This window comes from Dromiciops gliroides, chromosome 4, assembly GCF_019393635.1.
Source record: "Dromiciops gliroides isolate mDroGli1 chromosome 4, mDroGli1.pri, whole genome shotgun sequence".
Taxonomy (NCBI): domain Eukaryota; kingdom Metazoa; phylum Chordata; class Mammalia; order Microbiotheria; family Microbiotheriidae; genus Dromiciops; species Dromiciops gliroides.
In genome coordinates this window covers 313,283,527-313,299,794 of record NC_057864.1, presented here as the reverse complement: position 1 = coordinate 313,299,794, position 16,268 = coordinate 313,283,527, and the positions used below count along the sequence as shown (strand labels likewise).

Sequence of the window (16,268 nt, the reverse complement as noted above, 5' to 3'; positions counted from 1 at the left end):
TACATTGGTACTGACATTGAGGTGGTTGCTGACTGTGGAATTTTATTTCTTGGCTCTCTTTGTCTTTTTCATTACCTTCCTCTCCAGGTTGTCCTTGAATAAGGAAGGCCCTGTGTAGCCCTGATACATATTATGTCTCACTGGTCCACTTTGTTCTCCTGCACCTTGGTTGTCAGCACACTTCAATTTTTCTCCCCATGCAGGAGGGTTAGAATAATGTGGTTGATGCTTGTAGGGTTCCACGTAAATAGTAAGATGGGAACTGCTGCCTGATTTCTGGGTGTAGTGCCAGGATGATAGAGAGACAGCGCTCAGTGTAGTACCACCAACATTCCCCCTTCTAACAAATTTAAAATAACCCAAGGTCAGAGTGAAGATATTCTTCCAGCCCAAGAAAACCTGGAAGGTAAGATAGAGAGATCTATGATATGGGGATGCGAAGCTGGCCCAGAGCCAGATGTGGATGAAGCACCAGTGGTGGTGGGGGGAAGTAGATGTGGAGACAAGAAGCAGTAGTAGCTAGTAGGAACTTTAAAGACAGACAGTATGGGTACCTGGTAAATGGTCAGAAAGATTACAGGGAGGTCTCTGTGCTAACTCTGATAGGACCTAATGCTATTTGGCAATTCCATTGGTTATACACAGTTATGGGTCATAATTTGAGGATGGTGAGGAACATTTTTGGTTAAGAGGGAGTAGGAGCCCTGAGGAGCAGTATTGCTTTTGTTCACAAGGAATCCTATTTTTTCTTGTCCCAAGGGAGTAGGGGCTGAGAGGGACAATATTAATTGGAATCCCAAGGGATAAGTGGCCTTTCCAGGGTAAGGAACAGAGGGGGAGGGCAGTGACCACATCTCTCCCCAGAGCACAACTTGAAAGTAACCAAAACTTCCAAATTCTGAGATTGACCTCTGGAAACAGCTGTGAAAAAAAGTGAAACTTGAGACAGTGCCCACCATGTCAGGGAACAGAGATCAACTTTACCATAAAGCTCAAAATCAAAATCAAGAAATAGGGTGGAAAATTGAGGAAACAATAAAAGAAGGACCTGACGACGACGACAACGACTACTACTACTACAGGAAAGATCAAGACAAAAACTCAGAAGAAGATAATAAAGTCAAGACAGCTACAAATGCAACCTAAAAGAAAAATGTCAATTGGACACAAACCCAACAAGAATTCCTGGAAGAACGAAAAAATTTTTTCATAATCAGAGTAGTAGAGGAAAAATTGGGTAATGAAATGAAAGCAAAGAAAAAACAAGTATGAAAAGACAATTAACAGCTTGATAAAAAAAGACAAAAAATAATGAAGAAAATAACACTTTAAAAAAACAGAATTGGCTAAATGGAAGGAGGCACAAAAATTCATTGATGAAAATAACTCTTTGAAAAGCAGATTAGGACAAATGGGAAAAAATAGGTATGAAAAAGCTCACCAAAGAAAATTATTCCTTTAAAAATTAGAATTGGTTAAGTGGAAACTAATGACTCCAGGAATAGATAAAAAGAGAAATTCTGTTTAAAATAACAGAAAACACTATCAAATATTTAGGAGTCCAACTGCCAGAACAAACCGAGGGACTACATATGAGCACAATTACAAATTACTTTTCACACAAATAAAGATAGATCTAAATATTTGGAGAAATATTAATTACTCATGATAATATGATAAAAATGACTATTCTGCCTAGGTTAATTTACTTATTCAGTTCCATACCAGTCAAACTACCAAAAAAATCATTTTGTAGAGCTAGAAAAAGTCATAGCAAAATTAATCTAGAAGAACAAAAGGTGAAGTATAATCAAGGGAATCCATGGGGAGAAAAATGTGAAGGTAGATGGCCTAGCAGTACTGCTAGTTTCAAGGTTTATTACAAAGCATTAATTATATGAAAACAGTCTGGCATTGGCTAAGAAAGAGTGGTGGGGAATAGATTAGGTACACAGTACAAAATAGCAAATGACCAATAGTAAAATAGTACTTGGTAAATAAACCCTAAGATCCAGGCTTTTGAGATAAGTACTCACTATTTGACAAAACCAGAAAGCAGTTTCGAACATACCAAGATAAGGTCAAAATGGGGACATGATTTAAACATAAAAGGTGATATCATAAGTAAATTACTGAAGTATAGAAAAATGTATCTGACAGATGTATGGATAAGGGAAGAGTCTTTGACCAAACAAAAGATAGAGAGGATAACAGGAAGTAAAATGGATAATTTTGATTACATGAAATTAAAAACAAACCTCTTGTAGAAACAAAACTAATGTAGCCAAAATTAGGAAAAATGATTTACAGTCAATAAAGGCCTCATTTCTCAAATATGTAGGGAACAGAGCAAGATTTATAAAAATAAGAGCCATTCCCAGATGATAAATGGTCAAAGTATATTGAACTAGCAGCTTTCAGAGAAAAGAAATCAAAACTACCAATAGATACATAAAAAATACTCTAAATCACTGTTGATTAGAAACTGCAAATTAAAACAATTTTGAGATACCACCTTATACCTGTTAGATTGATTAACATGATGGGAAGGGAAACTGACAAATAACTGAAGGCATGGTGGGAAAATAGGGATACTAATGCATTGTTGGTGGAGTTGTGAATCAGTCCAACAATTCTGGAGAAAAATTTAGAACTGCCTTAAAAGGGTATAAAACTGTGTATACCCTTTGATGCAGCAATACTATCACTAGGTTTGTATCCCAAAGAAAAGGGAACAGGACCTATTGGTACAATAATTTTTATTTTAGCTCTTTTTGTTTTGGCAAGATATTGCAAATTGAGGGAAAGCTCATCAATTGGAAAATGACTGAACAAGTTGTGGTATGTGATGAGCAGATTAGTTTCAGAAAAAAACTGGGAAGACTTAGATGATCATGCAAAGTGAAGTGAGCAAAACCAGGAGAACACTGTATATAGTAACAACAGTATTGTAAGGACGATCAATTTTGAAAGGCTTAGATAGTATGTTGAAAACAATGATCCAACACAACTCCAAAAGATTCATGAAAAATGCTATCTACTTCCAGAGAAAGAACTGATGAACTCTGAATGGAGATTGAAGCATATTTTTTTAAAACTTTCTTTTAAAATTCTTTTGTTTGTGTTTTCTTTTCAACATGACTAATATGGAAATATATTTTGCATGATTTCACATGTATAGTTGATATCAAATTGTTTGCCTTCTCAAGGAGGTGAAAGAGATGTGAGAGAGGGAAAAGCATTTAGAACTCGAAATTTTAAAAAGTGAATGTTAAAAATTTTTATATGTACTTTGGAAATATGTCAAATAAATAAAATATATTAAAAATAATTTTAACTATTTCTGAAAAAAAATCTTCCTGTAACTCTTCTAGAAATTCTTGGACTTGATATAAGCTGCAATTTTCTTTGTGGCTTTGCTTGTAGCTGGTTTTGAGTCAGTCTTCTTGACTTTGTTTATTGAGCTTCCCTATTGTCATAACAGGTCTTTATAGCGGGGTTCTTTTTGTTTGCTCATTTTTTTAAAAAATGTTTTTATTTAAAGTTTTGAGTTCCAAATTCTATCCCTCCTTCCCCTTCTGCCCTCCCCACTCCCTGAGACAGTAAGCAATCATATAGGTTATACATGTGCAATTATGTAAAACATTACCATATTAGGAGGATCTGAGTTCAAATTCGACCTCAGACACTTGACACTTACTAGCTGTGTGACCCTGGGCAAGTCACTTAACCCCAATTGCCTCAACAAAAAAAAAAACCTAACTAAATAAATATTAAACTTTAAGGTTTAAAGTGCTATTTAAATGTTGTTGTCTTTATTGTTGTCATTTTGTGTTAAAATTTATTTAATCATTCTCTAATCACTAGGCTTCTTTGTTTCCAGTTCTTTGCTAATACAAAATAGTGTTACTTTAAATATTTGGGTGTATATTGAACTTTTCTTTCTTGATGAAGATAATACATTTGTGATTTTGGTATAGCAAATAGAAAAGCAGAGCTATGCATCATCAATGCATATAAATCAGAACTTTTAAATAAAATACTGTTTATCTTTTTTTCTTAATCTGGATCTGTGATTTTATTGATATAGGGAATTTCCCTATGAGGAAGTTCCTTCCTCTAATACCAGTCGTCAACTATTCTGTAACTAACAGTCTTAAGCATTTGCTTGGGGTCATTGAGATGTTAACTTGTTTAGGGTCACATAATCAACTCTAGATCACAGAGCCAGTATATGTCACAAATAACACTTGAATACAGATCTTCTTGTCCCCCTTGCTTTAGTCTGCCCTATGATGTCAGACTATGGAGAAAGTATAATTTTTTTGAAAGTATATATTAAAAAAATTAGTTGAAATAAACATTAGATAGGATTTATTAATGCCTCTTTTATTATTTATTTATTTATTTTTGCTGAGGAGGTTTTGGTATTTTTTAAGGTAGTTAAGTGTCTGTTATATACAGGATCCTTCCTCTAACCTCCATCTGTATACTTTTAGAAATCTTTGTGTGTTTAGCTTAATCGGTTGTCAGCTAGTATATGGTATGAATGATTTCTTTAATTTTTTTACAATTACATATAAAAAGCAATTAACATTTGTTTTTAAAATTTTTGAGTTCTGAATTGTCTCCCATCCTCTCTTTTCTGCCTCCTCCCTGAGACAGCAAACAATCTGATATAGATTATACATATGCAGTCATAATGAAGCGTTTCCATTCAAAAATATTTTTTTCCAATTATGCATAAAAACAATTTTTAACACTTGTTTTTTGAAAATTTTGATTTTTAAATTTTCAGAATGTATACTTTGAACACATTCAGTAAATTTTCTGAAGACTTTCTGAATATCTGACTGAAAAAAAGGAGAATGTATGTCTTGTAAGATCAAACAGTTTGTACAATCATGGTACCTGTTTGATGGTTACTAGTTTTATTAAAATATTTTTTTTCCCATTTCAAGGCAAAAACCTAATCTTCCTGAACTTGATATTGGGTTTTTGGTTTTTTTTTTTTTAGGCAATTGGGGTTAAGTGACTTGCCCAGGGTCACACAGCTAGTAAGTGTCAAGCGTCTGAGGCCAGATTTGAACTTGGGTACTCCTGAATCCAGGGCTGGTGCTCTATCCACTGTGCCACCTAGCTGCCCCATATTGGTTTTCTTTTTATGTTTTTTTTTTTTTTAAAGTAAATTAAAATTGACTTACAGGTTGCTTAAATGTTGGTTATCAGGCCATTATTAGAGCTATTTGCTACATATATTCCCCCACCCCCATTAACCCGGCACTGTTAATTTTGTTTTTGAGATGTTTTAAAATTTCATGTAATAAATATCTATCATTTTAAATCTTTATCCTTAGTGAACTCACTCTTTAGTCATTGTTGTGAAAGTGGACCTTATCTTCTAATTTTATGGTTTATCCTTGACCATTTCAGTCTGTGACTTACTAACATTCAAGTGGAATGATCATTTTCTGTTTGATACATCTGTGTTTTCCAAAACATTTTTTGAACTTTCTTAAAAATTGATTCCTCTAGTTATTTAAAAATTATTGCATCAAATGTGGATTTCTTCTTTGTATAGATTTTTTGGATTTAGTTATTTAAGTACCATTTTCACTTCTTATGTAGCATATTGGGCACTGATGTTGATGGTTCTACTATTATCCATTAAAAGACTAGAATAGTCTAGCACCCTGGCAAATGTGTTCATTATTTGTCTATTTTCTTTCCTTTCAGTTTCATATATTTGTTGTTTGATACTTTTAAAAAATAATTTTTGGTAATTTTATTGTGGAACATTGAAATTTAAGTCATGGTTTAATTTTATTCTCTTTGTCAGGCACAGCCAGTTGGAAATTGTGATTTCAACACTCGATTGCAGTGTATTGAAAAAGAAATAATAAGTCCTCGGCATGAAAAAATGAAGAATGGACTCATTGACAAAACACAAGAACCATTTAGTGTAGGAACAAGCCATTTTTTGATATCTCTACTTCAAGAAAGGTAAGTGTCATTGTGAAGAATCTTTTGTTTTATGATTAGCATACCAGAAATGTGAGGCAGGGTTCTCCTTTTTATTTATTACATTGATAATCGATTTTGAAAGGAGTTAGAAATGACCTGAAAAGCAAGTATGTCGCATTGGTTTTTTTTTTTTAATGTGCTCCTTACTCTTTCTGGGCAAACTGCTTTATTCATTTCAAAGCGCTTTCCTCTGGCATTTTCTAATGTTATGATAAGAGCACATTTATACTAGAGAACTGATAGAATACATTTTCTTTATTAGATCATTCTCCTGCTCAAAAACCTATATGTTTGTGCATATTCTATCATTCTAAACCTAGTGTCAGGAATCTATTTGAATTATCTCTTTATTATGCTATTTAACATTACTTTAGGACAATTTGTTGAAGTCAGAGTAATCAATTTCATTAAATGTCTGTTTCATTATGTTCATTTTTTTCACTGAAGGATTATACTCAGTTTTGTTGGGTTGGTGCTTCTTAGTTGTAATCCTTTATCCTTTGCTTCCTGGAATATCATATTCTAAGCCCTTTGATCCTTTAACATTGAAGTTGTTAAATATTCTGTGCTCCTGATGTAGCTCCATGATATTTGAAGTCTTTCTTTCTGGCTACTTGCAGTATTTCCTTCTTGACCTGGGAGTTCTAGAATTTGACTATAATATTCCTGGGAGTTTTCATATTGGGATCTCTTTCCAAAATTGATCAGTAGATTCTTTTTATTTTCTACTTTGCTGTCTGGTTCTTGGATATCAGGGCAGTTCTCCTTGATAATTTTTTGAAATATGATTTCTGGATTCTTTTTGATCATGGCTTTCAGGTAATTTAATAATTCTTAAAGTATCTCTGGTCAATATATTTTCCAGGTGAGATAGCTGACATTTTCTTTTCATTTTTCATTCCTTTTTTACTTTATTTTCTTTTAAAAAATAAACATTTTATTTAACATTTTGAGTTTCCAAATTTTATCCTTCCTTTCCTCCCCTCCCTCCATTGAGGTAGTAAGCAATCAGGCATAGGTTATACATGTGCAGTTATGTAAAACCTTACCATATTAATCATTTTGTATAAGAAAACTTGAATAAAAGAAAAATGAAAGAAAGTGAACAAATAGCATGCTTCAGGCTGTGTTCAGTCAATATCAGTTCTTTCTTTGGAGAGGTGGATAGTATGCTTCATCATTAGTCCTTTGGGATTGTCTTGGATCATTGTATTGAGGAGAATAGTTGTCATTCACAGTTCTTCATTAAACAAAATTGCTGTCACTGTGCACAGTGTTCTTTTGGTTCTGTTTACTTCACTATACATCAGTTTATACAAGTCTTTCCAGGACTTTCCAAAATCATCCTGCTTGTCATTTCTTATAGCACAATAATATTCTATCACCATCATATACCACAGCTTGTTTAGCCATTCCCAATTGATGGGCATCTCTTTGATTTCCAATTCTTAGCCGCCACAAAAAAGAGCTGCTATAAATATTTTTGTACAAATAAGTCTTTTCTCTTTTGGGGGATGTCCTTTGGGGTACAAATCTAGCAGTGGTAATGCTGGATCAAAGGGGTTGCACGATTTCTAGTGCTTTGGTCATAGTTCCAAATTGCTTCTCCAGAATAATTGGTTCTTTTCATACTAAGTTGTTTTTCTGCTAGAAAATTGTTTCACCCTGACGTTTTTGTTTGCTATGCTGCTATGGGAACTCAGCTTGAGGTGTTAAAGATGTTTGGAGGTGTATGTTGGGAGGACTTCAGGTGAGTTCCTGTCTACTCTACCATCTTGGCCTATGGGGAAGCTTAAACAAAAATTATACTCTACTTCTAAAAAGGTTATGATGTGATTCTCTAGAGTTCCGTATATATAAAACAATAATTACACGTAATTCTAATATGAAAATCATTTTTAAAAGATCAGAGAAATAGATGATACTGGGCATTTTGGATGAGTTAGTTTTGCTCTGAGTTTAGCTTGGAATTCTTTGCAAGCGTTAAGGGCTAAAATTCTAGCTAAACTGTTTAAAATATCTAATGAGTGGTCGCCAATAAATTATAAGCTTTAGCAAGAGTTAGACTTTTAAGCATTTTATTAAGGAGAATAAGAATTGGTAAAGAGAGAGAAAGGCCTAGATTCCTATCTATTAAAGGGAGAGCACATTTCTAGCTCCCCTCTCTGCCAGAGTCCAAAGGAAAAAAAGAGCCCGAGACAGAGCGCTAGTCTCTTCCTTCTTCCTCCCACTACTCAACGTCACTTCCTGATGCCAAAGAAAAGATTCCTGGTCTTGCCCTCAAAGACCTTCGCTTCATGGGCGGAACTCTTCTACAGTAAGTCTCCAGCAGGTGGCGTCCTTCAATCGTTACACAAGTAAGGGGAAAACCACAGTGAGTTGTATAGCTTGAATTGATTAATTAACTTTATCTTTTTAATTGTATTCCTGGAAATAAATTCACAGAGAAGTATATTGTGTTAATTATAACAGGAAATTTATCTGTTGAAAATGTTATTGACCTCTTCAAATTGGCTAGAAAGTTTTGTCTGGATTTTTCCTTTGCCTCCATTATTCCCTACCATGTTAGTTACCTGTGTAAATTTTGTGACTCCCATCTCCATCCCTTCTCTAAGGGAAGGTACTAGGCCTTTTTATTTTTTGTGTGGTGATTATAGTGTCTTGCACAGAGACTCTTAATTGATTAACCAACATTTATTAAAACCTAATATGTGCCAGCCACTGTGCTTAATAAATGTTTTTAATATAATTCCTTATATGAAGGATTGTGGTGCCATGAATAATAATGTCTTAAACATCTTTACTGGAGATAAAAATTTTAAATAGATGTTTCTTATATCAGCCCTTTGTTAAAGGTGAGGGCCATAATTTTTTTTTTTTTTTAGTGAGGCAATTGGGGTTAAGTGACTTGCCCAGGGTCACATAGGAGGGCCATAATATTAAAGCTTAAAAACCATTATATGCTTTAGGTATATAGTTTTCTGTTGATGTAAGTTAATAGTGTTACAATCAGAATGTAAAGGATCTTATAGTTGAAATATCAATAATACTTTCTTTCTTAAATACAAATGTAACCACTGGGGGCAGCTAGGTGGCGCAGTGGATAGAGCACCAGCCCTGGAGTCAGGAGTACCTGAGTTCAAATCCGGCCTCAGACACTTAATATTTACTAGCTGTGTGACCCTGGGCAAGTCACTTAACCCCGATGCCTCACTAAAAACAACAACACCCCCCCCCCCCCCCCCAAACTCCAAATGTAACCACTGAATCTTTGGCAAGTCTTTATTCCATTACTTTGCAGATCGCCTGTCTCCCTTTCCTTTGTATGTCTTTGTTCATGTCCTTACACAAACTTTATATTGGTCCACTATGTGTTATGAGATCTTTTTTCTAGGTTTTTGGATATTATTTGACTACGACTGTTTTTGTTGTTGTCTATGTCTGACTCTTCATGACCTCATTTGGGCTTTTTCTTGGTAAGGGTACTGGAGTGATTTGTCATTTCCTTCTCCAGTCATTTCTCAAGGCACAGTATCCACTGTGCCACCTACCTGTTCTTCCTCTTGCTGTATGGCTGGCCTGTCTCTCTGTTTTGTCATAATTTTTTTCTAATCACATTCTCATTCTCCATTGCAAGTTTCTTTGGCAATAGCTTGTGCTGTACTCATAATCCGCTGTGTGCTTCTATTTGAGTAACCTTCAGCTTTAATTCTTCAGAGACTGGTATTTCATGACTCCTACTTATACCATACTCAGCAAATTCATGGATGAATTTTCTGATACATTTTAGAACTACCAATATTCTATGCTTTTTCCTTAATTAGACTTTAAATATCAGATTGGAAGAAAAAAGAGGTTGGCATTCTATTATAAAAGTTTTAGAAGTCTGATTTTTGCTTAACTCTAGTGAAGAGTCCTGTTTCCTAAGGGTAATCTTCATTTAGGTGGATATGTTTTTGCATCTACTCAGGCTGTTAGATCAAATATAGTAAAGACCCCAGAGTTCTTTGTTATAAAACATGGTTACAATTTAGCCTAGACTGTTTTAATGGCAGGTGTTAGCAGTCATTTGCTCACCTATAAAAGCATCTAGGGGGCAGGTAGACGGCGCAGTGGATAGAGCGCTGGCCCTGGATTCAGGAGGACCTGAGTTCAAATCCTGCCTCAGACACTTGACACTTAGTAGCTGTGTGACCCTGGGCAAGTCACTTAACCCTAATTGCCCTGGAAAAAGAAAAAGGCATCTTGATGTGGCCCCTGTTGAAGCTTGATGTTGAGTTAGGGATATATCTTGTTGAGCTTATGGGAAGAGTTAGATGAAAAAAAATGCATCTGAGTAGCAGAATCAAGCAACTGATAGCATTATTTAATAATACTTATACAAATGTGGAAAGGTGTCATCAAATATTTTAGATTTATTATAGTTGAAGCTAATCTGCTTTTTGAAAATAATTGGTTTCTGAAGTAATCTTTGAGTTAGAGATAATAAAACCATATCATCAACATAAATTAAGATGCCTGTCTTCCTATTTATAATTGTTGTAGAACATGCTTCTAATTAATAATAGGTATACTGGTATTTTAAAAGAATGTGTGCAACAAACTTGGATTTTATACAAACCAGATTGGGAAAGAAAAATATTGCCTGTGTTCTAGGGATACTTAACCTTTCTTTGAGCTATGAATTCCTATCATGGCTTAGTGAAATCTATGGATTCTTCTTGGGGAAATGTTTTTAAATGCACAAATAAAATGGAGGATCGCCAAAGAAACTAGTTATTAAAACACAGTTATTATAATAATAAAAAGCCACAAAAAATTCATGAACCCTTGGTTAAGAATTTCCTGCCCTATTCAGACAAATTGGGTTGTGGTGGTGAATTTTTGAGCCTTATCTAGATGAAAATAATAGGAGTTTACTAATTAGTGTTCTCAAATTAGTGAGATTATTAGGTTAGGTTCCATGAATGGGTCAACATTCCTAACACAGTAGTGATTCTTAATCTTTTTTTTGTGCGTGACAAAGATCCCTTTGGCAATCTGGTAAAGCCTATGAACTGCTGCTGAGATGTTTTTAAATGCTTAAAATAAAATACATAGGATTACAATGGAAACCAATTCTCTTGATTTATGGTTATCAGAATAGTTTTTAAAATCTGAGATACAGATTTTAGCGAAAGAGTAAATATCCATTTACTGCTTTTCAAATCTATCCATAATATTTCCTGTGATAGACTTCATAAAATACTTGGTCAAGATTGAAATGCTTAATTTTCCTTCACAGGAAATAAAATTCCATGTTCATTACTTCATTGTATCTTTGAAAACACACTCTTGGGACAGCTAGGTGGTGCAGTGGATAGAGCACAGGCCCTGGTTTCAGGAGGACCTGATTTCAAATTTGGCCTCAGACACTTGACACTTACTAGCTGTGTGACCCTGGGCAAGTCACTTAACCCCAATTGCCTCACCAGACAATCACAACAAAACCCCCAACCCCCCCACCCCCCCTCTTTATTACTGATTTTACAGTTTCTGTACTTACTCAGAATTTGTTAAGCATTTGCTATGTTCTTAGCACTGGGAATACTAGTAGAAAGAAAGATAATTCCTACAATCTAGGAGCTTATTTTCTGAAGGGGAGGGGTAGAGAAGATAATTCATAAGGAGAAGGTATGAGGGAATGATAAAGGAAGTCCTGAGTACAATAGACAAAAGAATTAGACTTGGCTGACCCTGATGCTCTCCTTAAATGGAGGTTCTGGGTGGAGCCATCCATCAATGGGAGAGGCCCCAGGGGTGGAGGGTGCTGGAATGAGGTTTCAGGAAAAGTAATCTATATTCTCTATGTAGAATATATACATACATAGGATATGAAATGGATCAGTTATTTTTTTGTTAATGCATTAAATAATAAGAATACATTTAAAATATTATACAAATTAAAGTTAAATTTTATTTTTAAAAGAAATATCTGTTGATTCACCAGTATGTCCTTCTTGTGGCATGGCCTCTAGTTCATGATGTCATTCTCCGCTTTCTTTATAGGCTAAGGCAATCACTGCCCAAGTCAATGAACAAGATGGTGATAGTCCCAATGGGCAGGGGGAACCCTTCCGTAATGAAGATTAGGAAAGGACAAATCTCAGTGATGTTTTTGGTCAGGGAGAAAGTAATGTGTTTTTTTTTTTTCCCAAATTATCAAAGATTAGGCCACCTTCCTCTACACCTGTCACTATAGAGTCAAAGTTATCATCTAGTAGAACATGTCTGCTGCATTTTTTGCTGCATCAGGACATGCAGTTCCCATGGCAATCTCAATATCAGCCTTCTTCAGGGCTGTGGAATCATTAACACCATTCCCTGTCACTGTAACAATAGCATCCTGTCTCTGACATCTTTTGGAGAGATGTCCTTGCAAAGACAATTTTGGTGTGGTTGATCAGGAGCTCTTACAGCTGCTCTGGGCTCATCTCATTCAATCTCCATTGCGTTTACCACATTGTCTTTTCCTTGTCTTTCATTAACCTGCTCCACAGGAACATTAAGCCATTTTGCTATGTCTTTAACAGTCTCACTAATGACTGAAATGATGCTCAAACTCTTGGCTATTGCTTTGGCTGTATCACCTGTCACTATAATAACCTTGATGCCTGCACTGTGGCGCTTGGTCACTGTTATCAGGGACAGTGGATTGAGGGGCATCAATCAATGATAGCAGCCCTACAAAGCAGAGGTTAGAGATGGGAAAGTTCATGATCTTTATATCAAAGGGATAGTTATCTGGAAACTCATCTTCTGGCAGGTAGAAGTGGCAGAAACCCAGAACACTCTCCTGTAAGCCTCCCAACTTCAATGTATGCATTTTGGAAAGCCTCTGTTGTGTTTTTCATCAAGTGGTTTGCACCTGACCCATTGATCATGATGGTGCTCATTCCTCCATGATCCTCCCAGGGGGCTCCTTTTCATCACTAAGAGGAAGCATTTTGTCATTTGACAAGGCAACACTCAGTATGTTGAACATTGAATTGATTTCAACTGTAATGTGATATGAAAGTATTTGTGATGACAAAGTTTTAAGTATCATTAGTACTACTGTGGCTTGTTACCATAATAGAAGAAAATTGCCTATATTGTAATTAGAAATTAGTGAGAATAAAGATGTAATTTTTTTTCCTGTGCAAATTCACAGGACCCCTTGAAATCTATCTATAGGTCCTCTTGCAAGAGTGTGGGTAGACTCTCAATAGAATTGTGCAGAGAGGGCATATGACAAAATTTGTTTATTTTTGGTTCTTCCTAAATAGGGAGAATTAAAATTAAGTCTTTGGTTGGTTACTTTAATTTGAAGTATTTCAAACTAACTCATGCTAATTCTGTTTTTGTCTGTTTGTTTGTTTTGGTGAGGCAGTTGGGGTTAAGTGACTTGCCCAGGGTCACACAGCTAGTATTAAGTGTCTGAGGCCACATTTGAACTCAGGTCCTCCTGAATCCAGGGCTGCTGCTCTATGCACTGTGCCACCTAGCTGCCCCACTAATTCTGTTTTATAGACTTACCTGATGTTGATTGAAACTTTGAATCCCAGGAGAGTTCATTGCTTGTAGTTCCTTCTTTTCTAGCAACCCATATAAAACTTATGTTTGTTGAGTAATTCTAATGTAGCATAGGCCATTTTGATTCGTTGCTTTACCACTGTTCTCTCAAAATTCTCGCTATTTCCTCTTTTTTCCTGCTTCAGGGAGCATTGCATGTTAGGGATACACTTTTAATGGCTTTACTACTGCTGCTGTTGGACAATTTGACAATATCCTCTTCTATTCATTATAGCCCAGGTCATTAAGTAGAATAATTTTGATTGTAACGTATGTGTTAAAGACTGGAAAAAAGCATAACTTATTTAACTTTATGCCAAATGGTCACTGATGTGTGAGTAGCTATAAGGATGCAGAATTCAAAATTTAGCAAAATATATTTTATATGATACAATTCTTTCAGTCAGAGGAAGTTCATTTTAGTGTCAGTTGCCAGCCTGTGAGTACCAGGAGTTTTCTTTAAGAATCTAGTTCAGGTATGTTGAATGACTTTTTGTGAAATTATCACTAATGTAACAAGAAGCTATTCTCCCTCTCCCCCACCCCCAACTAAGTAAAGCTGTTATTGGAATGTGTTTGCATATGTATCTAGTTTGAATATTACAAATTACCTCTAATTAAGGCATATCTCCTCTCTTTACATTTGAGATTTAATGTTTTCCTCTTATTTGTAATTTTAGATTTTCATTCTTGTTCCTTTTGGTTACGTATTTCTTTTCCCTATGTCTTTCATTAGACTCATGGAGAAAAACAGGGGAGGAAAATCCATTTTGCAAAACAGAGAGTAAGATCTTAATATTATGTATTATTATAGACCAGTAACTCTAGTTGACAGGGTATTGCTGAGGGAATGGTTATGATTCTTATCTTTGCCATTGGGTGTAGTAAAATAGTGATATTTGTAAGAGTTAATAAGATTATAAATCAATTTCTCAAAGCAGTATATATCATTTCCACGAGGAATATAATTTTTGTGTATGTTGAGCCTTTACCAAAGGGAATTGCAGCTGAGAAAAATGCTTCACAAATTTTTGCGTGGATTTGTTTCAAAGTATTATTGCTTTTTCTCATTTCATATAAATTCTTGAAAATGTGTCTGGATTTTAAGACTTAATAATGTAACTTAACACTCTCTTTGTATCACACAATTTGACCTTTAAAATACAGACTCAGAGTAATTATATTATATTTTACAGAATCATAAATCTCAGAATTGAAAGCAACCTGAGAGAATTAGTCTGACCCATATATGAAAAAGAATCTTTTCTATATAATATTTCCCTTGTGGCTATTTAACCTTAGCTTGAGGGCTTTGAGTGATGAGGAACATAAACCCGAAGTAGTCCTTTTGACTGCTGGAGAAATCTGTTAAAAAGCTTTTCTGTATATATTTTGAAACCTAATACTCTTCCAGTTTTCAAATCTGTTAAGTCTACATTTGTAGCTTCTGTGAGCTACTCATTCCTCTTTACTGGTCCCAGCTATACCACCTTTAAAATTTATTTTTTATCAGTATATTTTGTTTTCAGTGAGTCATTAAAAATGTGTTAAATGCCCACTTTACTGGGGATACAAACATGGAAAAAGAGAGACAGTTCCTGTTCTCAAACAGCTTATAATCTAATGGGGGAATACAATACACAAAAAGAATCTCAAAAGTGGGAAGGGAAGGTAGCTGGTATGGGTAACATGATGAAGTCCAAAGCAGTACAATTGGGTGAGAAATTAAGAAATAAGCTGATTGGGGACAGCTAGGTGGCGCAGTGGATAAAGCACTGGCCTTGGATTCAGGAGGACCTTGAGTTCAAATCCAGCCTCAGACACTTGACATTAGCTGTGTGACCCTGGGCAAGTCACTTAACCTCAATTGCCAGCAAAAAAAGAAAAAAAAAGGGAAAAAAAGAAATAAGCTGACCTGGGCCCTCTTTAAATGGAGATTCTGGGAGAAGTTCTCCCTCTCCATCCTCCAATCAGAGGGGTTCCAAGGGTCAGAAAATTTAAAAAACCAAAACCAAAAACAAACCCAAAACTCTCAGCAAAAATAACTTAAATCTTATAGTATATGCAGTGTTCCATAACCTTAGTTTGTACATTTCTCCAGGAAGGTAGGGTTCATTCTTATAGCTTTTTCAGAACCCAGGCTTTATTATTGTAATTGCACAGTGTTCAATTTAAATTGTTTTTCTTGTTATTTCCATTTTTTCTTGTTACAATCATTTTGTATATGTTAAGGGGTAAAATTCTAGCTAGTCTGTCTAAAATATTTAATGAGTGGTCGCCAATAAATTATAAGCTTTAGCAAGAGTTAGACTTTTAAGCATTTATTAAGGAGAATAAGAATTTGGTAAAGAGAGAGAGAAAGGCCTAGATTCCTATCTATTAAAGGGAGAGCACATTTCTAGCTCCGCTCTCCACCCGAGTCCAGAGGAAAGAGAGCGAGACTGAGCGCCAGTCTCTTCCTTCCTCCTCCCACTAGCCCGCGTCACTTCCTGACTCCTGGTCTTGCCCTCAAAGACCTTCCCTTCATGGGCAGAACTCTTCTACAGTAAGTATCCAGCAGGTGGCGTTATTCCAATCATTACAGTCCCCCCTGTTGTTCCTCAAGAAACAAAATGTTTCCTTGATGGAACATATAGTTTTCTTGGTTCTTA

The 16,268-nt window shown here is 35.3% G+C and overlaps 1 protein-coding gene across 1 annotated transcript in view; it reads left to right on the top strand.

Moving 5' to 3' along the window:
* Positions 1 to 16,268, top strand: part of RNGTT (RNA guanylyltransferase and 5'-phosphatase) — a 366,172-nt gene that overhangs the window by 118,104 nt on the left and 231,800 nt on the right. Inside the window, 2 exon segments of the mRNA XM_044004408.1 lie at positions 5,840 to 5,960; positions 5,963 to 6,003. Coding sequence (XP_043860343.1) covers positions 5,840 to 5,960; positions 5,963 to 6,003 — 162 coding nt within the window.